This window comes from Crocodylus siamensis, chromosome 15 (assembly GCF_052110815.1).
Source record: "Crocodylus siamensis isolate JL-2025a chromosome 15, ASM5211081v1, whole genome shotgun sequence".
Classification (NCBI taxonomy): domain Eukaryota; kingdom Metazoa; phylum Chordata; order Crocodylia; family Crocodylidae; genus Crocodylus; species Crocodylus siamensis.
The window spans coordinates 118,379-141,787 of NC_143409.1; the positions used below are offsets into that span (position 1 = coordinate 118,379).

The 23,409-nt window shown below is 48.0% G+C and overlaps 1 protein-coding gene across 1 annotated transcript in view; it reads right to left on the reverse strand.

Moving 5' to 3' along the window:
• Nucleotides 1-23,409, reverse strand: part of IQGAP1 (IQ motif containing GTPase activating protein 1) — a 149,798-nt gene that overhangs the window by 69,787 nt on the left and 56,602 nt on the right. Inside the window, exons 6-14 of the mRNA XM_090029158.1 lie at nt 20,910-20,977; nt 19,823-19,936; nt 19,301-19,479; nt 17,692-17,782; nt 17,143-17,306; nt 15,043-15,127; nt 13,941-14,104; nt 13,386-13,546; nt 12,704-12,828 (exon numbers count right to left, since the gene is read on the reverse strand). Coding sequence (XP_089885284.1) covers nt 12,704-12,828; nt 13,386-13,546; nt 13,941-14,104; nt 15,043-15,127; nt 17,143-17,306; nt 17,692-17,782; nt 19,301-19,479; nt 19,823-19,936; nt 20,910-20,977 — 1,151 coding nt within the window. The remainder of the gene's footprint in view (nt 1-12,703; nt 12,829-13,385; nt 13,547-13,940; nt 14,105-15,042; nt 15,128-17,142; nt 17,307-17,691; nt 17,783-19,300; nt 19,480-19,822; nt 19,937-20,909; nt 20,978-23,409) is intronic.

Genomic DNA, 23,409 nt, shown 5'->3' on the forward strand with positions numbered 1-23,409 from the left:
GCACAGTCAAATAGGTTGCAAATTGGCTAGGGGGCCACTCTCAGAGTGGTGGTGGACAGGTCATTTTCGACCTGGAAGGAGGTGGGCAGTGAGGTCCCTCAGGGCTCAGTCCTTGGGCCTGCACTGTTTAATTTCTTTATTAGTGACTTGGACGACAGGGTGAAAAGCACCCTGTTCAAATTCGCTGATGACACCAAGATCTGGGGCGAGGTGGGCACGCTAGGAGGGAGGAACAGGATACAGCTGTACCCGGACAGATTACACGGGTGGGTGAATGTGATTAGGATGGGATTCAATACTGACAAGTGCAGGGTGCTGCGCTTAGGCAGGAAGAAGCTGCAGCATGCCTATAGGCTGGGGAACTCTCATCTCGAAAGCACCGCAGCATTATCGATTCCAAAATGAACATGGGCCGCCAATGACACAGGACACAGTCAGTAAGGCCAACCCAACTTGTCATGCATCCACAGATGCATCTCGAGCAGGTCCAAGGAGGTGATTCTCCCCCTCTACATGACACTGGTCAGGCCACAGCTAGAGTACTGCGTCCAGTTCTTGGCACCGCACTTCAGGAGGGATGTGGACAACATGGAGAGGGTCCAGAGGAGGCCACTCGCATGGTCAGGGGACAGCAGGGCAGGCCCTACGAGGAGAGGCTATGGGACCTGAACCTGTTCAGCCTCCACAAGAGAAGGCTGAGGGGGGACCTGGTGGCCGTCTACAAACTTACCAGGAGGGACCAGTGGGAAATGGAAGAGACCCTGGTCACCCGAGCACCTCCCGGAGTAACAAGGAACAATGACCATAAGTTGTTTGAGAGTAGGTTCACGCTGGACATCAGGAGGCGCTGCTTCACAGCTAGGACCTGGAACCAACTTCCAAGGGAATTGCTGCTGGCTCCTACCCTGGGGGTCTTTAAGACGAGGCTGGACAATTACCTAGCTGGGGTCATATAAGCCTAGTATTCATTCCTGCCCAGGGTGGGGGGTCGGACTTGATGATCTACTTAGGTCCCTTCCAACCCTACATCTATGAAAGGCCTATAACTCAGGGGTGGGCAATTATTTTGGGCAGAGGGCCTCTTACTGAGTTTTGGCAAGCCATTGAGGGCTGCATGACAGGCAGCCCAGGGCAGATAAATATTTATTTTCTAAATTTTTCAGGGGCCCCGCAGGCCGGATAGAATGGTCTGGTGGGCCGCATCCAGTCTCCGGGCAGCATTTTGCCCACCCCTGAGTTATAACTGCTCAGATCACCTCTCTTTATCCTTTTGAAATGTGAGAACAATATTTGCTTTCTACTGGTCGTCTGAACTTCTCCAATGCTCTAAGAACCACTGAAAATCAGAACTAACCATCTTCTGACATTTCGTGCCATAAGAACACAAGAACCTGTATGTCAACCTGGCGGAAGGTAGCCAGTGGGGGTCCCCCAGGATTCAGTGCTTGGTCCAGTGCTCTTCAACATCATCAACGATCTGGTTGTGGGGATGAAAAGCACACTGGCAAAGTTCACCGATGACACTAAGCTTTGGGGAAGTGTGGCCACGCATCAGGGTAGGTGGACTATCCAGGCAAACCTAGACAGATGAGTGAGACAGCTGGACCAGAACCAGATGCTGTTCAACACTGAGGAGTTTCCACTGGGGAGGAAAAATCCACAACAAACTTACAGGCTCCAACATAATTGACCATAAAACGAATATATGAGCCACCAGTGCGATGATACAGTTAGCAGAGCAAACAATATGCTGGCATGCAACAACCAATGCATCTCAAGCAAAACTAAGGAGGTTATTCTCCCGCTCTCCCTGGCTTTGCGAGGCCACAGCTCGAGCACTGCGTCCAGTTCTGGGTGTCACTTCAAGAAGGATGTGGAGAAGCGAGAGAGAGTCCAGAGAAGAGCCACTCGTATGATTAGAGGCCTGAAGAGCAAGCCACATGAGGAAAGGCTGACAGATATGGGACTGTTCAGCCTAGAAAAGAGAAGACTCTGGTAGGGATTTGGTGACAGCTTACAGATATATCAGAGGAGAGCATCAGGGGTTAAGCGAACAACTATTCACCAGAGTGAAGGCAGCCAGGAACTGGAGTTGAAGCTGAAGCCCTGCACGCTGGGGCCCCCAGTTGCAGCTTCCTCCCCCGCCCCCAACCTGGCTGGGAATGCAGTATCAGGTATGTGCCCCCACGACCACCGCTGCTTCTCCGTGCTACCTGGTGGGACAAGAGGTGGAGGAACAGCCCCACTGAGAAGCTGTGCGCACTGGCCAGGGTTGGGGTTGGGTGCAGAAGGGAGCACGGTGCAGGCTGCTCTGGGTGGGGCTCGGCCCAATGCAGAACGCCATGCAGGCAGCCGTGGGCCAGATACAATCAATTGGTGGGCTGGATCCAGCCCGCAGGCCATCCCTGCTCTACAACCTATTACATAATAGTTGCATTGTACATCCCGTGGTTGTAGTATGGTGTCAAATCATAAATAATCAACACCTCTTTGCTGCACTGTTTAATATGCTGTAAACCTCTATTGTGACCCTCCTTGAGCATCTTTTCCAAGCTGAAAACATCTTAGCCTATTTCCTCTTTCCTCATATGAAAGCCCCTCCATATCTTAATGATCCTTGCTGCCTTTCTGTGTTGTACTTTTTGTGGTTCTTCTATATCTTTTCTGAGGTGTGAGGACTAAAACTGCACAAAATCAGACACAAGTTTTCTGGGCCTACTGTTTTAAAAATCTCTAGCTTTAGTACTTTCTGTTTGTGATCCTCCTTAGTTACTGCTGGAATGGAAAGTATTTTACCATTGCCATCATATGATATGAATATATCATCTGGCTTTCCCCCAAGCACAGAACAGAAATATTTACTGAATACTTCTGCTTTTTCTCCTTACTGCTGGGTCTACTGTTTCCACTTATGAACGGATCACTGTAAATCTCTGTCATGGTTCCTTTAATTTTCAGTGTACTTGATGAACTTCTTTTTGTCCTTAGGAAGAAATAGGTACCCAGCCTGTTTTCTTTTGTTTCTTCTATCAACTGCAATTCTTGTCTTCTGATTTATATTCATAACTAACAGCTTCCTCCTGCTCTAGTTTGGTATACTTTTTGATAGCTGCTTGGTATACTTTTTGATAGCATGCTCAGGGACCATGACCCCAGGGAGATGGGAGTTCAAGAAGAGTGGTTGCTTCTCAAGGAAGCGATCCTCAGTGCACAAGCTAAATCTATCCCAACACGGAGGAAAGGCAGCAAGAAGGCACAGCAGCCCCCCTGGCTCTCCAGGGACCTAGCGGACCTCCTGCGGCTAAAAAGGAAAGCCTACAAAGGATGGAGGACGGGATTCACCTCCAAGGAGGATTACTCCGCGCTGGTCCGGTCCTGCAGGGAGCAAACCAGGAAAGCCAAGGCTGCAACTGAACTCCAACTAGCTTCAAGCATCAAAGACAACAAAAAGTCCTTTTTCAGATATCTGGGGAGCCGGAGGAAAAGCAAGGGCAATGTTGGACCCCTGCTAAACCAGATGGGGCAACTGACAACTGATGCCCAGGAAAAAGCCAACCTATTAAATAGGTACTTTGCATCAGTCTTTCATCAGTCCCATGGGACGCCCATGCCTCCTATGGGACAGGGAAATCTGGGTGAGGGGGATCCCCTACCCTCCATCAATGCTGACCTCGTGAAGGAACACCCTGAGAAGCTGGATACCTTCAAGTCAGCCGGCCCTGACAACCTGCACCCCAGGGTACTCAAGGAGCTGGCGAGCGTCATAGCCCAGCCCCTGGCACGGGTCTTTGAAAACTCCTGGCGCTCTGGTGTAGTGCCAGAAGACGGGAAGAAGGCCAATGTGGTGCCGATCTTCAAGAAAGGGAGGAGAGTGGATCCGGTTAACTACAGGCCCATTAGCCTGACTTCTATCCTGGGGAAGATCTTAGAAAAGTTTATTAAGGAGGCCATCCTTGAGGGACTGGCCCAGGCTAACATCCTAAGGGACAGCCAGCACGGGTTTGTTGCGGGTAGGTCTTGTTTGACCAATCTCATTTCCTTCTATGACCAGGTGACCTATCACCTGGACAAGGGAGAACAGATTGATGTCATATACCTTGACTTCAAAAAAGCTTTTGATCTGGTATCCCATGATCACCTCTTGGCCAAACTGCCCAGTTGCGGCCTTGGCTCCACCACGATCCGGTGGCTGGGAAATTGGCTCCGTGGTCGGACCCAGAGGCTTGTGATTGATGGCAGTCACTCATCGTGGTGCCCTGTGACCAGTGGGGTCCCTCAAGGCTCTGTCCTGGGACCCATACTGTTCAACATCTTCATTAACGATGTGGACACTGGAGTCAGGACTGGACTGGCCAAGTTCGCCGATGACACCAAACTTTGGGGCAAAGCATCCACGCCAGAAGAGAGGCGGGTGATCCAGGCTGACCTGGACAAGCTCAGCAAATGGGCAGATGAGAACCTCATGGTGTTTAACACCGATAAATGCAAGGTTCTCCACCTTGGGAGGAAAAACCTGCAGCACCCTTATAGGCTCAGCAGTGCTACGTTGGTTAGCACTACAGAAGAAAAAGACTTGGGGGCCATCATTGACCACAAGATGAACATGAGCCTGCCATGCGATGCTGCGGCTAATAAAGCGACCAAAATGCTGGCTTGCATCCATAGATGCTTCTCGAGCAAATCCCGGGACGTCATTCTCCCCTTGTACTCGGCCTTGGTGAGGCCGCAGCTGGAGTACTGCGTCCAGTTTTGGGCTCCACAATTCAAAAAGGATGTGGAGAAGCTTGAGAGAGTCCAGAGGAGAGCCACGCGCATGATCAGAGGTCAGGAAAACACATCTTACGATGACAGGCTGAGAGCCACGGGACTCTTTAGCCTGGAAAAGCGCAGGCTCAGGGGTGATCTGATGGCCACCTGTAAGTTTATCAGGGGTGACCACCAGGATCTGGGGGAACGTCTGTTCACCAGAGCGCCCCAAGGGATGACGAGGTCGAACGGTCACAAACTCCTGCAAGACCGTTTCAGGCTGGACATAAGGAAGAATTTCTTTCCTGTCCGAGCCCCCAAGGTCTGGAACAGTCTGCCAGCGGAGGTGGTTCAAGCACCTACATTGAACACGTTCAAGAGTAAATTGGATGCTTATCTTGCTGGGATCCTATGACCCCAGCTGACTTCCTGCCCTTTGGGCAGGGGGCTGGACTCGATGATCTCCCGAGGTCCCTTCCAGCCCTAATATCTATGAAATCTATGAAAATGCATGCATTTCTCAAAGTCCTGCCCAAACAGTGCTGAGCAACTAACTCCTGGTTTGCACACTTGCTCGCTTGCTCTGTGGTTTCAACAGGAGATCTGCTCATGTGAGTCAAACAGGAAACCCAGAGTCTATTTGAAGCACTCAGGAAGCAGGCTAATCAAGATAGCAAGCATTTAAATTAAATTTTAACCCTTCCCGTTACTCACACAATCACTTCAGGAGAAAGAGAGACTATTCAATAACTGTAACTTGGAACACGGACAAACCTATCTGGTCAGTCTCCACTGATTAATAATTTCTTGGCCCTTAGCATTCGTAGCAAAATCCTTATGCACTCCTGCAGAAGATCCTGGGATACGTTTACGTTATTTTATGCAATGTATATATGCAGGTGGTTCTAGGCAATGCACGAGTCACAAATGTCATGTCTTCAAATACCGAAACAAGCACTAAACTAGTAGGAAATTCAGCTAGCCTAGTAATAGCCCTATACACAGAGCTGCTCTAGGAAACTCCAGACTTGTAGCAAGTCTTTAGGTAGCATGCCCTTCTTCAACAGCCAGATGTTATTAACATAACTAAGGAATGCCTTCTCCACCATATTGGCATGATATTGTATGGGAAATAGCCTCTTAACATCTATAAAAGGACATGTAAAAGAACTGCCTAGAAAGAACTGACATGCTTGCACCGCAGCCACTGCACTCCCGTCACATGTTCTAAACGACGGCTCCTGATGTTAGCAACTGCCAAAGGTGCACATGAATCTTTATAAACAGAGGAAGACGTGACCCTGCTCTAAGGTGTTCACAGTCAAGAGAGACAGAAGAGGACAGGTGAAAGGAAGAAGGGAAAAGCAGCTGGCAAACAGTGGGGATCTTAGGAATCACTCCTCTATGCCCCAAGACATTTTTTTCTGAATCTTAGAATGCTAGGGCTGCAAACTCTCTCAGGGTGATCTTATCCAATCCCCTGCACTACTGCAACTGTTTGCTATTCCTAAATCCCCCAGACAGATGTCTGCCCAGACTCTTTTTGAAAACCTCCAATGAAGAAGATTCTATGTTGGGTCATTTAACTAATTCCACAGATTAACAGCAGTGCATTTAAAGGTGAATTGCCATATTTATGGTGTATAAATTGAGTTTTGAAGACCAGTTTTTAAATCTTAAAATTCAATCTCGACTTATACATCATGTCACAGGCCCCTGGGAATGGCATTGGGCTCAGCGCTCAGCTTGCACGGCCCAGGCAGTGCCGCTCGCAAGGAATGGGGGTGTTTCAGCTGAGCACCGAGCCCAGCACTGCTCACAGGGGATGGGGACAAGGGCAAGGACAGGGTCCAGCTCAGCACTCAGCTGGCACGTCCCCATCCCCTGTGAATGGCACTACCTGGGCAGTGCCAGCTGAATGCCAAGCCTGGTGCTGCATCAGCTGAGCACCAAGCCTGGCCCTGTCCACTGCGAGTGGCGCTGCCAAGTGCCAAGCCCAGCTGGACCAGCGAAGTGCTGAGCCTGGTGCCACTCACAGGGGACAGGGCTGGGCTCTGTGCTCAGCAGCGCTGCTCACAGAGGACAGGCCCAGGCTCGGCTGGCGCACCCGTATCCCCTGCAAGCTAAGCTGCCTGGGCTGCATCAGCCGAGCACCGAGCCCAGCCCCAACCACTGCGAGCATTGCTGCTGAGCGCCAAGCCCATTGCTGCTTGCAGGGGATGGCGATGGGCTCGGCAACGCCGCTCGCAGTAGATAGGGCCTGGCTTGGCACTCGGCTGACGCGGCCCCATCCCCTGCAAGTAGCACGGGGCTTGGTACTTGGCTGGCGTGCCCCAGGCAGCACTGCTCATAGGGGATGGGGCCATGCCAGCTAAGCCCGGCCCTGGCAAGCGATGCTGCGGCACATCTACCCCTTGGGTGCTCAGTCCACAGTATAAGTTAACCTCATATTTCTGATCCAAAAAGCTAGGTATTTTGTAGATCCAGTGTATAAATCAATCTAACTTCCTGGATCAGAAAAATGGGATCGACTTGTACACCGTGTCAACCTATCTACCGTGAAATACAGTAAATCGTTTAAGTTTTAGCATGTTCATTTTCAGGCACTCTACTTTCTCAACCTGGATTTCAATTAAGTAACATTGTCTGGCCAGGAGTGAAGTTATTCAGAAGTATCTTTACAGATGTTATTTGTGTACCTACTTCTGTACCTCCTGCTGCCGATGAAGACAAATGACAACTTTTTAATCAACATGGATTTGTATCCTACTTGCAAGAGGCAAGGATTCGCATAATTCCTGACCATCACAGCTACCTTTATCCTACTTGTATGCATTTCAAATACAACTAAGCACTCAAACGGGCACCTCAGACAACACAGTTATAAGCAGTGTTTTAAGATAAAGCAAACAACAATTCCTTTTGCGGGGCATGCAAGATTTTGAATATGTAACCCAATGGGCCTCATCGTTTGTCACAAATTAAGTATTATTTTTTATTCACATTTCTCAAATTATTTAACTATTTTCATATTTATTTCTCACTCCCTCTCTTTCCCTGCTACTGCAATGATGTCTTTGCAACTGAGTAAACAGGCATCAGCGGCAGACATCAAAAAGACAAGAGTATTTTTATGCCTCTCAAAGGAATTCCAAACCAGGAGGTTTGGGGGCAAGGGAGGAACAGAATTTAAACAAGCACAGAAAAGAGCCAGTGTTCGGATTTTTACCAAGGCATCTGTGTACAACGAGGGCTGAAGGGGAACCACACACGCATACACTTCTGAACTTGTGGCAGGAATTTCCTTCCTGTATACTCCAGTTAAGAAATCTGACACTAGCTCCTTGCCACATATTTCTTCAGCTAGTTCCCATTCTTGCTGTAGCAGTTCGTGCTAAAAAGGGTGCATTAACCTCATATCTCAAGCACATGGCGTCGGCACACGCCAGCTGAGTCCCACAGCCACCTCCTGCAGTCTCTCATGACAGGTACCACAGTAAGAACTTGGAATGCACAAAACTCGAAAATGCTTCTTGGAGGACCAAAAGATTTGCCACCAGGCAATCAACAGCGGACAATAATTTTCAGGCGTGTTAAGCATTCCAGACCTCCACTGATATCAATTTATACTGTAAATATTCAGCCCCCTCAAGAAAAGCAAATCATAGGTATTTCACAACAAACATTCAAACTTGACATACTTAAAAACTGAACTTTTTTGAAAACATGTGCCTACGATGTCTCACTTGGGTCATGTAAAACAGGATTGATGTCTCCGCTTCAAACCTGCATTTGTTCATATCAAAAATATGTTATCACAGACTAACCCAGTTTAATGCGAGTTTCAGTTCTCGAAAGATGGTTCAGAATTTGCCTGGAATCACTGTTTGTCTAAGACTCGTCTCCAGAAGAAGGTGCAATCTAGGGCCTTCTCCTCACTCCCACTAACTCAGGAATAGCTAGTCCCAACTGGGACAAGCTCAGGAAAGGTCCTTGCATGTTACTTGCAATGGAATGGAATTTGGAAGACACTTTCTAGATCAACAAGTCCATGAGTCAGGACAGTGCCATGGCTCCAACAGCGTTGCGAGATCAGCGTTAAAGGACCCTGGTATGGCTGTGTATACAGACAGCTTAGCACAGGAACCTCAGCAGAGCTGGTGGGGTGACTGTGGCAGACCTGGATGGGCAGCAACAGCTGCAAGTCTGGATCCAGGGACTTCAGTAGAGAAGTAGGAGTCCATTTGGACACCTCTTCTTGGTCCCCTGTCTGCCCAATTCTGAGCAGTGCTATTAGCCAGGAGTTAAAGGATTAGAAATATACCCTGCCGATCCAACTCCACAACTCCTCACCCACTAAACACTGCCTTCTGGAAGCTTACATGTGGAAACTTGAACCAATGACCAGCGAGGGGTATTAGAGCACTGCTTGGGCATGCAGGGGTAAAATCAGGGAGGCCAAAGTGCAACTGGAGTTGCAGCTAGCAAGAGATGTGAAGGTTAACAAAAAGGCTTTCTACAAATGTGTCACCAATAAGAGGAGGATCAGGGAAAGTGTGGGTCCCTTACTGAATGGGGGAGGGAACCTAGCGACGTAGGATGCAGAAAAGGCTGAGGTAGTCAATGCCCTTTTCACCTCAGTCTTCACGGGCAAGGGCAGCTCCCAGTTTGCTGCACTGGGCAGCACAGTCTGGGGAGAAGGTGAGTAGCCAACAGTGGCAAAAGAAGAGGTTAGGGACTATTTAGAAAGGCTGGATGTGTACAAGTCTAGGGGCTGGATGTGATGCACCTGAGAGCACCGAGGGAAATGGTTGATGCATTACAGAGCCACTGGCCATCATCTTTGAAAACTCATGACGACCAGGAGAGGTGACTGGGAAAAGGGCAAATCTAGTGCCCATACCTAAGAAAGGGAAGAAGGATACAGGGAACTACAGACCAGTCAGCCTCACCTCAGTCCCTGGAAAAATCATGGAGCAGATCCTCAAGGAATTTATTTCTAGGCAACTGGAGGAAAAGAAGGAGATGACGAAAAATCGGCATGGATTCACCAAGGGCAAGTCATGCCTGACCAACCAGATTGCCTTCTATGATGAGACAACTGGCTCTGTGGATGCAGGGAGAGCAGTGAACATGATATACCTTGACTTTAGCAACGCTTTTGATATGGTCTCCCACAACTTTCTTGCAAGCAAGCTAAGAAAGCATGGGTCGGATGAACAGACTGTAAGGTAGATAGAAAACTGCCTGGATAATTGGGCTTAGAGGGTAGTAATCAATTACTCGATGTCTAGTTGGCAGCCAGAATCAAGTGGAGTGCCCCAGGGGTCAGTCCTCAGGCCTGTTACCCAGCAGTTACCCAGAGAGGTGGTGGAATCTCCATCCATGAAGGCATTTAAGACCCAGGTAGACAAAGCCCTGGCTGGGATGCTCTAGTTGGAGCTGGTCCTGCTTTGAGCAGGCAGGTGGACTAGATGTGACCTCCTGAGGTCCCTTCCAAGCCTCATCTTCTATGGTTCTACAATTCTCCCTGTTCACAGTCTTTCCAGAAGTCTGAGACGGGCAGGTGACAAGGCCAGAATCTAAGACTGAACTGTTTAAATAACAGAAGATTTTGCTCTTCTTCTCTACTCCTCATTTGGACATTCTGGTTTTGTCCCCATGCACCTCAGGTGTTCTCTTCCCCCCATAATTTTTCTGAACGTGTCAACTTACTTAACTTGTAGCCTTTACTGCAGTGAGCAATAAATACAGACTCAGACCCATACCAGAACTAAAAGAAACGGAAGGTAAACTTATGATCATTTCTGGTCCCTGAACATTAACAGTCTACATCAGGGGCAGGCAAAGTCTGGCCCGCAGGCCGAATCCAGCTGGCTGTGGACTCCATTTCCCAACAGCCTCTGCCCACATGGATGGGGCTGGTCTTCATGGAGACCCCAGCTGCAGCTGTGCTGTGATAGCAAGGGCATGCAGGCAGCAGCTCACAGCTCTGCCCTGACTCAGGACCATGCTGTCACTGCTGCAAGGAGCCAGGGCAGAGCTGCAATCCACTGCCCGTGTGCCCTGCCCAGAGCATGCAGGCTGCAGATCACGGCTCTGCCCTGACCCCGAACAAGCTTTATCCCCCACCCCCTGCAAGATCCCAGTGGCTCCGGAGCAGCCTCCTGCACTGCCACACGCCCTGCCAGCATGGCTGGGGCCTGTCTCAATGACAACCCCAACTTTGGAACAGGGCAGGGGCTGCTGGGAAATGGAGTCTGGCTGCTGGCCAGATCCGCCACTTTGCCCACCCTTGGTCTACACCCATGCACACGTGCCTTGAGACTGTAGTGCTCAGGAAACCTAGTCAAGAGCAAAATACCCACAGCATGATGCACTGTACAGACACAGGCCCCTTCCCTACAGCTATTACAATCTAACCAAAGCTGTGGCCCTGGACAAACTAAAGCATTTCAAAGGGCAAGATGAACCTGCCCTACAAAGTGCTCTAATACTGGTCAGCATGCTCCAAAAAGGACACTTCTCTTCAGCACTTCATTTTGAAGCCCTCCTAGTTAGGTGTGCACATTCAAGCATAGCATGATACTGGGTTGCTGGGTATCCCCCAATGCTTAGCTCCTCCCCGCACCTGCTCAGCTCCTCCCCCCACCTCTGTGGACAGCCAGCAAATACTCTCCTGTGCCCTTGGAAGTCAAAACCCACCCTTGGCGATCTCTGGAAGCTTGGGACTGGACAGAAAGATTCCCTGCATGGCTCTTGAGCTCAGCACTCGGAGATCAGAGGCCAAGTGCACAGAAGAGTGCCTCACTCATCCTCCTGCATGCCCCACAGGGCCGGGGAAACAATCTTAAAATGGAGCAAACCTCCGCTCAGTCCCCTGTCTAGACTGCATGCTGCTGCATGTTGTGAGTGGTGGAGGCTGTATGTCTTTCCATGGTTTCTGGAGGTCTCTAAATACACACTTGTCCATGGCTTCTGATAGGACACACGTGGATCATGATTACAGTTGTTAAATCTGGACACAAGGATGTTTCTGTAATCAAGTGGTGACAGTGGATGAGAGTTTTAGCTGCATGGATGTTCAGGAAAGGCTGCATCTTGGAGATGTTATATAAAAAGAATTTGTATGACCAAAGCACAGCCTACATCCCAGGACCTAGAGAGCGGTTAAAGTTAAAGACAATGCCTATAGTTTATAGGCATGAGGGATGGGGAAGATGACGATAGTGCCGTCAAGGACCAAAAAAGGAGGCTGTGGAAAGGGATTTAGATCTCTGCTTTTAGCTGCAAAGACCCTGTGTTGATAGCTCAGTATCTACAGAGAAATGGCAGAGACAGGCTGAGATTTAGCTTGGACAGAAACAGAGAGACCTGGCAAGGAGAAAGAGATCCATTAATCACCAGAATAAAGATGACAGCAGGATATGAGAATACCCACGGAAAAAGCACAGAGAACAAAGAGCAAGGAATCAAAGACAACCTGCAGAGCCCCACAGAAGGTCAGAAGGAGGATCAGAAGGAACTAGCAAAGGGCACACAGAAGGGTGACTAGGGTGGTAGGAAGATCAGTCACGAAAGCCAAGGGAGGACAAGATTTCCAAATATCAGCACAGAAGGTATGTGATAGATGAAGAGTGAGGAGAGTAATGGTTCCAAGATTCAGCCACAATTAGGTCAGTAGAAACTGTGGCAAGAGCAGTTTAAATGAGTGCCAGAAACGAAAGATAGATTGGGGAGGCTCTAGAATGGAAATGGAGGAGAGGAATGCCAGGTGATAAACTGCAGACAGTACCTCTGCAAGTCGATACCTAAAAGGGCACAAAGCTCATTGGAGAAGTAAGTGGAGTCAAGGTTGGACAGCCTCAGATAGGCCAATCAACATCAGGTACCCCTCTGGTCTCAGCATTTATTAGATTCCAAGGGTGTCCAGCAGAGATAAAGTGGAAGAACTTACTCTCATGTTCCTCATGCACTACGATGTTCATACGGTCAACACAAGACTGGATGTCGTTCCATGTGATAAACTCATTCCCTTCCATGTGTGCCTGAGCTTTCAGCTTCATCAAGGAATCGATGTATCTGCCGTACAGAACAGAAATAATAAGAGACATCATGTGGGCCCCACCTGGCATGTGAACCCAGATGCAGTGTGAAGGACTAATATGGAGAGGCAGCAAATGGGATAAAAGTGCAACTCATACAAAAAGTGAATAAGGAGTATTGACACAAGCATCCAGCAAAAGAGAAAGCTCCTGGGTCACTGTGAAGAGTGTGGCAGCACAGAAACAGACGGCAGAAAAGCGAACACCAGACCACCGCAAATTAGGAAGGTGGGCATGACCTTGATATGGGACATGGGGAAGGGAACAGCACCAGCAAGAGCTAAACAGTGCCCAAGCACAGGAATGTTCTGAAGGGTGGGACGAGACTCCAAGGGTTAGCACTTGACAAGGCCTAGTACAACAGGGTGGTGCAGAGATCATATGCAAGACAGCAAGCTTCTAGGGCCAGGAACACAGGGCTCCAAAGAATAATTTACACTATGATTAAGAATTTGGAGAGAGACTTTGAAGAGTAAATAAAGAAATGTCAAAAGGAGGACAGCAATGTAGGGAATAGTGCCCCCAAGTACCCACCTCTGGGAGTTCTCATCCTCAATGTTGGTAAGCCCTGTGACTGGACTGCTCAATTGTTTCCATATTGTGTTCATATCCCCTGAATCCAAAGCCCTGTTGATCAGGGCCACAGACGACAGCATCTCTACTGCAACTGAGAGCTCTGGGTGTGTGAGGTTCCCCTGTACACAAAGAAGGCAATGAGCATCATACACTCTTCACACATTCATGCTCTGTGCAGATACCAGAATGGGGCAGCAGTTATAATGATAAACAAAGACTGGAGACAGTGCAGCCATTTGTACCATGCAGAGAAAGTGCTTTTCACTGGGATGAGAGGAAGCATCTCACAGGTGAGTTCAGCAGACAGAAAAAGGGACACAAAACACTAAACTACACCAAGCCCTTGGTGGCCGAGGGAACACACCTGGGATTTAGGGATTAATGGTGCATCAGACAGCAGCACCATGCAAGGATTCCCAAAGCAGTTACATTCCAGTGGGAAAAGGGGGTGAGGAACTAGGCAAGCCTCATCTGGCTGGGAATTATCACATCCATTTCCAAGCGGTAACTTACACTGGGGCTCTGCTGCTGCAGGGTGGCAAGCTCCTTCTGGTAAAGGGCTGCAGCAAATGGATACACCTGCGGTAACTGGGCCTCTGGATGCATCAGCTCGGCCACAGTTTTGTCAGCATCACCACTTCGGACTGCAGCATTAATCCTCACCACTGATGCCAGCTCTGGGGGTTTAGGGAAGAGAAGGCACAAGAGTTATGAAGGCAGAAACTGTCTGCACTCTCTAACAAAGCATTCTTACCCACCCATTGTGGAACAGCCTCTCTCTGCTCAGGACCCCAGCTAAAGGACTGCCTAGAACCTCCTCACATAAAACCAGCTCTCCTACTTCCCCAATCACCTTCTGCACCTAGCCCAGTTTGATTCACTCTCCCTGAACACGGTGGACCAGAACTGTACTCAGCAGTCCAGATCAGGTCTCATCAGTGCCCAGTGCAGCAGCATTAATACTTATGTAGGAGCTCAGACTAAGTAATCACAGCAGTCCTTTTCAGACTTATAACGCATGCTGTTCCAAGCCTGGTTGTCAATCACTTTATATAAGCGATTTCAAAAAGCAGGGAACAGGCTGGCTGTCGTCGGTTAGATATTTCAGAATACATTTTAGGGGCAAATACTTTTTGCTCAGTTCAAATCAATCAGTGAGAAGTGCAGGGATCAGCGTTACCCCTGCAATCGCCTTCCCACCAGCCTGCTGCCTGAAGGCATGCCAGGCTCATGTCTCAATGCAGGAAGAACCGCACTCATCATGAGCATCAGTGGGTGGCCCTGGGCTCTGTCCCATCAACCCTCCTGGATTCATAGGCATTCACAGGCCTGGGCTTTCAAGGGCAGGAGATATCTAAAGAAGACCCAAATGTTCAAGCATATTCAGTAGTTTTTAGTTTGAAGCATAATCTCCAACTGTCACAAGACTATCTGAGTAATCTGAAGACAGTCATACACTGGGGTTCTGCCAGCACTTGACTAGCCTTGAGAGGTTTAAAAAAAAGTCATGAGGGCTCAAAACACTGATATGTTCCAACAAGTGTATAAAAGTTGCACTGCCTCCTCCCTCTGATCACTGCCACCAACTCCTGATCTCTGCTGAAAGGTTCCTTACTTCGCTGGTACTGCTGGGCTGCACTATTAGCTGCATCTACCCCTTGCTGCAAATCTTCTTTTTGCAGGGGGCCTGTTAGGCCACTCTGAGGAAAAGAATAATCACATGTAAAGAAAATGATGATACAACTGCAGCGATCATACAAATGTCAGTCATACTCAGTCCTCTACAAACAGAGGGAACCACACAAACACAGAAGGCAGAAATTATGCACTGGTTATTTACAGTCCTTGTGGTGTAAGCCAGGCTTAGCTCTCATCTGATGCCATGCACAAGATGAGAGGTACAGAGGGGGACTGACACACTGAACATGAGCCAAACACAGTCAGGATTCCTTCAGTGTGGATTTGGACTTTGCTACTAATTTGCAAAAAAGTCTTGGATAGGTCTCCTAATGTGTAAGAGTCCCTATTTGTAAAACAGGAAAAATAATAATAAAGTAATAATTGCCAGACAAAGCATTTAACAGGAGATTATTCTTCATTCCTATAATATCTTCTTAGGAGACTCACTTGTGGGTCATGGGAATATGGTTCTGACGGTGCTCGGGGGAACAGGGACTCCCCCAATGCCTGCTGGTCCCCCCTGACTAGTTTGTAACAGGCCACTAGATCCCCCTCAGCCTTCTCTTGTGGAGGCTGAACAGGTTCAGGTCCCGTAGCCTCTCCTCATAGGGCCTGTCCTGTTGTCCCCTGATCATACGAGTGGCCTCCTCTGGACCCTCTCCATGCTGTCCACATCCCTCTTGAAGCGCGGCACCCAGAACTGGACGCAATACTCCAGCTGTGGCCTGACCAGTGCCGCATGGAGGGGGAAGATCACCTCTTTGGACCTGCTCGAGATGCATCTGTGGATGCATGCCAAGGTGCGGTTGGCCTTCCTAACTGCCTCCCCACACTGGCGGCCCATGTTCAACTTGGAGTCAATGATGACCCCCAGATCCTTTTCCACCTCCGTGCTGACAAGAGGGGAGTTCCCCAACCTGCAGGTATGGTGCCGGTTGTTCCTCCCCAGGTGCATCACCTTGCACTTGTCTGTGTTGAAACCCATCCTATTCTCGTCCGCCCACCCTTGTAACCTGTCTAGGTCTGATTGTAGCCTGTTGCATCCTTCCAGTGTGCCCACGTCCCCCCACATCTTAGTGTCATCAGCAAATTTGAACAGGGTGCTTTTTACCCCGTCGTCCAAATCGCTGATGAAGATGTTGAACAGTGCGGGCCCGAGGACCGAGTCCTGCGGACCCCCACTGCCCACGTCCTCCCAGGTTGAGAAGGACCCATCCACTACCACCCTCTGGGTGCGGCCCACCAGCCAGCTGGCAACCCATTTGACTGTGTGGGTGTCTACACCACAGCCCCCCAGTTTCTTAATGAGAACGGGGTGAGAGACAGTGTCAAAAGCCTTCCGGAAGTCCAGGTAGACTATATCCACTGCTACCCCTGCGTCTAATGATCTGGTGATCTGATCGTAAAAGGCCACTAGGTTGGTCTGACAGGACCTGCCACTGATGAACCCATGCTGGTTGCCCCTAAGCATGCAGTATACTATATTATTATATAACAATATATATTATAATATTATATTAGCATAGGTTGAAGCTAGTTTTGAAATCTGCACTATACGTTTTATAAGCTTGAAATGACCTCATGAAGCCCTTCCGAGCCATACTTTCCTATGATCCCATAAGCAACAAATATAAGCAATATGCATGCAAATTTCACTGAAAATGGGCTTGTAACAGGAGACCACGTTCAACCTTAGCTGTGGAGAAACTCCCCATAACAAGACAACATTGTGCATTTAGCCATCTCTCAGACGTCAACACAAAGTACTTAGACACTGAAGTTTTCAAATTAAGAGGTCATAAGCCTACATCATATAAAACCCATATATGCATATGTTTGCAGATATATACTTTATATACATTTTTCTTGTGTTGAGGTAAAAGCTGCATGGTAAACAGTCAAGTTTTTCAAAGTTACATTGTTTGCAGGTGGTCAGCACAGATAATTAAGAGGTTAGGTCACGTGTCATAGATTCACAGATTGTAAGGGGCTGCAAGGGACCTCGCAAGACCTATCTATACAGGTTCTTCCATACCTCTTGTTTCTGTTGTCTATCACTCAAGAGCTGCTTAAGATACCAGTCACAATTTTCTCGCTGTACACCTCGGAGCCCCAAAGATGGTGATGTTAAAGCTTCATATAATGCTACTGCATCTCCCTGTTCCAAAGCCAGATCAATCTTTGATAGAGCCGTATGTGCTAGAGAAAGAGCAAAGTAGGGACTGAGGGAAAAGCTAAACATGGTAATCATCAGTTTACACAAAATAGCCCGTGAAGGTATATTTTCCTCGACACTAATCTCTTGGAAGCCCAGATACAGAGTGTGAATTGGATACTCCAAAAGTCAGTTAACCCAGGAGGACTTCAGCGATCAGATGAAAACATGTATTAGTTAAGGTAGCAAGTTTAGTGGGGATACTTTATTTCATAAGCAGGGAGGGAAGGGATTTGGGATATTGCAAAACATGATTAATGAACACATACAGCAAGGACTGTAACCTCACTCTGTCCAAAGAGAAAAGATGGAAGGGGGAGTAGAAGTCCATTTTGATTACTAGGGTTACCCAGTCACTGGAAAACTTACTGTTCACTTTGTTGATATTGCCCTGAATCTCAGCTTGAGTCAGCAGCTCTTCGTACACATCTCTCTCTCTCTCTGAATTTTCAGAGGCAATCTGAAAGTCAGGGGGAGGGGGAAAAAAACCCTATCAGCACAACTCCACAGCAGACTTTGCAATGCACCACTCACAAACACTGTATATCTCCCTAAGATAGAAGGGAGACCCACACAGGGCACAATCCATGCCCATGGCACGGGGCTGATCAGCAGGCCAGTTCCGGCACACAGATCTCCACCTCTCCCCCAGCACACCTGATCTGGTATCCCAGGGCTGCCATTTGTTGCACAGTCTGGCTGGAGAAACAACCCCAATGCACACTGTGGCCACCCTAGCTGGACTTCACCCCATGTGCACCTGCTCTGGGATGCACACTCACATGGTACCCTGTCCAGCTGATTTGGGATCTGTGCCACACATGGCGCTCACTGGTTCCACCGGTCCCAGTCCAGCTGGAGCTGGTGCTGTGTGACGCATCTCACAGCTGCTGGGGCAGGCACCATGTGTGGCACAGTATGGCTGGGGCCAACATCACATGCAGCCCTGCTGCTGCTCCAGCACATGGCACCTGTTCTGGCAGCTCTGGAATTTGTGCCACATGACCCATTGGAGCAGCCTCCAGATTAGATATGCTGGGGGGGAGGACAGGGGAGTTCAGGGCCAAATCTAGACCATGGACTGGCTCTGTGCCACTAACCCAACCTGCAGGGCTGGATAAGTTTGACACCCCTGCCCTAACAGAAGGGGAAGCAAACCTAACTATGCTTGCAGTGTGTCCTCACAGATGATATAATAGGTCAATGCCTTGTGTGCACCCAAAAGTATGACTTGAAAGTGAACAGGTACACCCACATAGTGTGCTTCCTTGAGCTCTACAAAAGGATATGCACTGTATAAGCTTGTGGCATTTCATTTTACAGTACACAGCAGGAATTCAAACACACAGATCCAGTTATGTGCATTAGACACTGTTCTCAAACAATGAAGATGTTCTAAACCAAATAAATGCTCCTGATATTCCAGGACAAGTAGAATTCTCTGCACAGCTTCATTTACTAAACAGCATATTTCCACGCAAGCTTTTGATAGCATGGAACAGAAGGTTCACTCACAGCTCAAGTGCACTTTGAGTATGAGATTTAGTAATCAAATCACCAGTGTACCCCACAGATGGAGTTTCAGAGGTAGACCCAGGCTTTGTGGTAGGGAGATTTTGTCTCACTAAATCTGTCTAAAAAGGGAAATGATTGTCAAAGAAATCCTATGAAATTAGAGAACAGTTTTTCTCTCATAATTAAAATAAGACATTTCCTCCATTTTCATATCTCACACCCTCAGGTGTCTCCATAAGGTAAGTTAGCTTTAGATCAGAGGTCAATGTCAGTCTTTTTCTATGTTCTAACAGGACAAAATTTATCTCTGAGGGCCACAACAGAATTTCACCAGAGATCAATCTGACCTAGGATCTTTAAAAAATGACAGAATAATAGGCTGTTATTCACTGATAATTTCTTCTGATGGATGATGAATCCAATACGATGAACACAAATTCACAGTTTAAAGAATTCATTTTACCCGGTTTTTAGCATTCTCCATCTTGTCCTGCTTTGCCCGGTACAGTGTGTCTTGGTAAGTGGGTGCCAGGAGATCACTGAGATTCACCAGCATGGCATTAGGGTTTTTCATTGCCGTAAGTGTATCAGCCGGGACTTGGTGGTCTACTGCTTCATTAATGGCAATCACAGCAGCATGCACTAAAAAAAACAAATCACAGCTTCTTTGTTAGCCACAAAGGTGACTGCTCTGTCTGCAACCAATTAAGGTTCTCACTGGGAAAGAAAAGAGCAGTTGAGCTTTGGTATAAAGACAAGAATGATCAGCATATACCTGGGATTCTGGTCAGGCTTCAAATTTTTGGCAAAGGTAGAGTCTTATTTCATAATACTGTACTTTGATATTAATCAAATTCATATTTTCTAATAAAGAATGCTCCATTCACAGACTGCATGAGCATAATTAATAAGGAACATCAGCCCCAGCAATGCAACATGTAACTGCTCTCTAATCTGGCAATTCAGCAATTCCATTTCCACTTACATGCTGCTTCGTCCACAGAGAGTTCATTAGCTAGAATTCCTCCAATCTTGCTGAAGGCAGGCATCTGAATTCCGTATTTGTCCAGCTCAAGCCGCATGTTACTGATCTCTTCCTCTGAAATGTAAAGGAATGAATGTAATGTAGGCAGCACATTCAGAATGAACAATGATATTTATTCCCCTATGCAAAACCACTACAGTAAGTTGCAAATTGCTTTTTCACAAATATTCTATGCCACAAACCGGGGAGAGTCTAAATGAATGCTGGTGAGAATTTGTGTTTTCCCTTAAGTTTTCCCATATACGTTCCAGTCGCTCCACGAGAAGAAACCACAGAAGGCTGGCTCACTAAACTACATCAAGAGTTCAGTGCAATAGCTTGAAAATGATTGTGTGAGCCTTGTACACCTCAAAAGGTGGCTACCAACAGGACTGAGAAAGTGTATCAGCAGCAGCATGTTAATATTTACATACTTCTGCGGTTGGTGCTGCAAACAAAAAAACCTAAATGTAAGGAAAGAGGATGGAAAAAGGGTGGAGAAATGCTACAGCTAACTGCACCAATGATTCAAAACATTCAGAATAAAACTTCCTCTGGAACAGTGCTTCTCAAAGTGGTGGTCCATGGACCAGTGCCGGTCCACGAACCACCAGTCACCCCTCTGCAGCGAGTTGCCAGGAAAGAAAGAAATATATTTTCAGAAGCATAACATCGATATGTCATAGCACCACAGTTCGTACGTTCCAACACTCCAGGTGACGTCATGTCATGCGAGGTGAGGAAAGAGAAGAAACAGCCAGGCACGCATTTGTGTAGCGCTGTTACATGCAGTTGCTCCCACCGGCTCTAGTGGGCACGGTCCCTGGCCCACTGGAAAAAACATTGCTGGTCCACCATACCAGATAGTTTGAGAAGCACTGCTCTAGAAGATCTCAAATCCCTCACTCACTTGACACAAATAAAATGCAAGTCTTGGCTGCTTTTCAGAGGTAGTCCCCTTTCACTGAGGATGTCAAGCATCATCTAGCACAAGAAACATCCAAACTCACACACGCTGAAATCCTGGAAAAACAAGCAGGCACCATACCTGTGAAATCCACCTTCCCATACAAGTCCTGAATCTGAGGAGCCAGTCCCAGTTTAAACAGGTACAAACTAGGAAAGAGGACATAAGGATAATTAGTACCAATTAGCTCTTTGGGGCTCTAATGCTGTTCAAACATCAACTAAGGAAGATGGATACAGGGAAACACTCAGCTAAGTGGAAAGACTTCCAGATTGAAAAGGGAGATTTAAACAACTGTGATGACAATTTGTTCCCTCATGCATAAAAATTACACCTGAAAACAGAAAGATCCTTTGCTCAAGCCATGTGGCTTGGGACCTCTGGACTTAAAGTTCCCCTTGGCCACAAGACATATGGTTGTACATCTGAGTATCTGGTTAGCATACAAAGCCAGCTAGGCCTTGCTTACAGTCAAAAGCACACAATGCAGCCACCTCAGTTAAAAAAACCATACAAACCATGCCTGCTACTGCCAGTTTCCTCTGTCTAATCTCCCCTCCCTCTCTCACCCCCATCGCTATCTCCAAGTAGAAATATTTGGTTGCTTACCCTGCAGCAATGCCAACTGCCAGCTGTTCATCTGCCTGATCTGAATCTATTTGGTGCCTGTGCACTCAATAAAGAGACCCAACCCAAACACTCAACCTGGGACACCGGCCTAAACAGGCACTGTATCTTCTGGAGTAGCGGGGTATATGCACCGAGGGGTGGGAGATGGCAGAAGCATGTGTTCGGAAATTGGGACGGGGCACCACATACATGTCTGAAGGAGGGGAGAAGAATAAAAAGCTCAGGCGGTGGACAGATATACGTTTTACACTCATAGCTGCCACAAGTGCAGAGGACTGCTGTCCAGGGGTTTGCTCAGAGATACAGTCTTGAAATAAATGACTGCATACTAATCTTTTTGCTGGGACCGTGCCTCATTCACTGCGTGCCTGCTGACCTATACAGTGATCCTGCAGGTAAAAGCAGCACCTGGACACATAAATAAGATAAGCTGCAATACATTCACAGACCAGGGGCATGCAAATTATTGTGTCCTGATTTCAGAGCATCACCTGTAAAACTTTATTCTTTAAAACTTGTTTCTAATTTCCTAACCTTTGGTTTAATAAAAGAAACATACAACACAGAAATACCATCAGTACCTCGGATAAGACGAGCACTGAGGCAAGAGATCCTGAATAGCCCTTTCACTGGGCACACGTTACAGTGCTCAGTGCAGTGCTTCCCATCTTATGCGATGCTTATTTTAGAATAGAGTGAGAAAGCTCCTTCAGTTCAAAGCCTCTTCTAGACCAGCCTTCACAGAGCAGTGCACACAGGGCATACTTCAGTTTCCACTCAACTTTTTTAATCATTCACACAGAAGCACTGTGTCATTAGAACAGTGAACAGCTGCAGTAAAACTGCCTTATTGGGTGCTAAAAATCAACATGCAAAGGCAAAGTCTGAAGCAAGTCTTTATTACTTGGTAGCATCTAAACTAGTTTTCACTGGACTCCCAGTGCCCCCTTTCCCCCTCCAAAGTCTAACTTGGATATTGCTGTTGTGCCAAAGCTCCGGATGTTTACCAAAAAATGAGACAATACAGCTGTTCAAAGACGGCTGTACTTTTTTCTAAATAAATGAAAGTGTCCTTTTTCATTATTTGTTCTTAAACAGCTCTTCGCAACAGACCACCTTGGACAGAAACTGTAGGTGAAAAATCCAGACCAAAAAGTGAATATTTGAAAAAGCCAAGATGTACCGGAAAAGCATTTTTAAATAGAAACATGTCTTTATTATCCCAACACACTCTGCCTTCACCATTCTAAGTAAGGCTGTCAATTAATTGCAGTTAACGCGTGCAATTAACATATTAATTGGTTCCTCTGTTAATGTTTTTAACAGGTTAATCACACATGTGGTTTTGGAGCCTGCATCAAGGCCTCCAGGGCAGCGGTGGCAGCTCAGAGGACCACATGGCAGCCTGGGTGCAGGCTCTGGGCAGTTGCAGTGCTGGGGGGAAGGGCACGCACAAAGACGCACACGAGCAGCCACAGCATGCACGTTGTGTATAGAGCAGTGCCGTGCCAGAAAGACTGTGGAGAGGAAGGAGCAGCGGGGTGCAGATTGAGGCCCCCATGGTGAGGGAGGGAGTGGGGCGGGGGCAGGTGCTGGAGTGAATGGGGCTCGGGGCCAGGGTGGTTTGTGGGATGGAGCTGCGGGCAGTTCATCCAGGGGTGCAGAGGGAATGGGGGGGTTGTGGGGTGCTCCCTGCTGCTGTGTACACCCCTGAGGGAGGCATGGGGGCATGTGCCCCCCTGGATCTGTGCACAGGGCAGAGGTGGTCTGCTCGCTGTGGGCTGGGGTTCTGCACCCTGCTGCCTTTGCTCTGGGAGCCACATGATACCATGTTGTGCCTCTTGCCACCAGGCAGGCAGGGGGTGTGGTGCGGCCTGCACGTGGCTCCTGGAACAAAGACAGCAGGGTGCAGGGCCCCAGCCTCCAGCCTGCCTCCACCCTGTGCACGAGT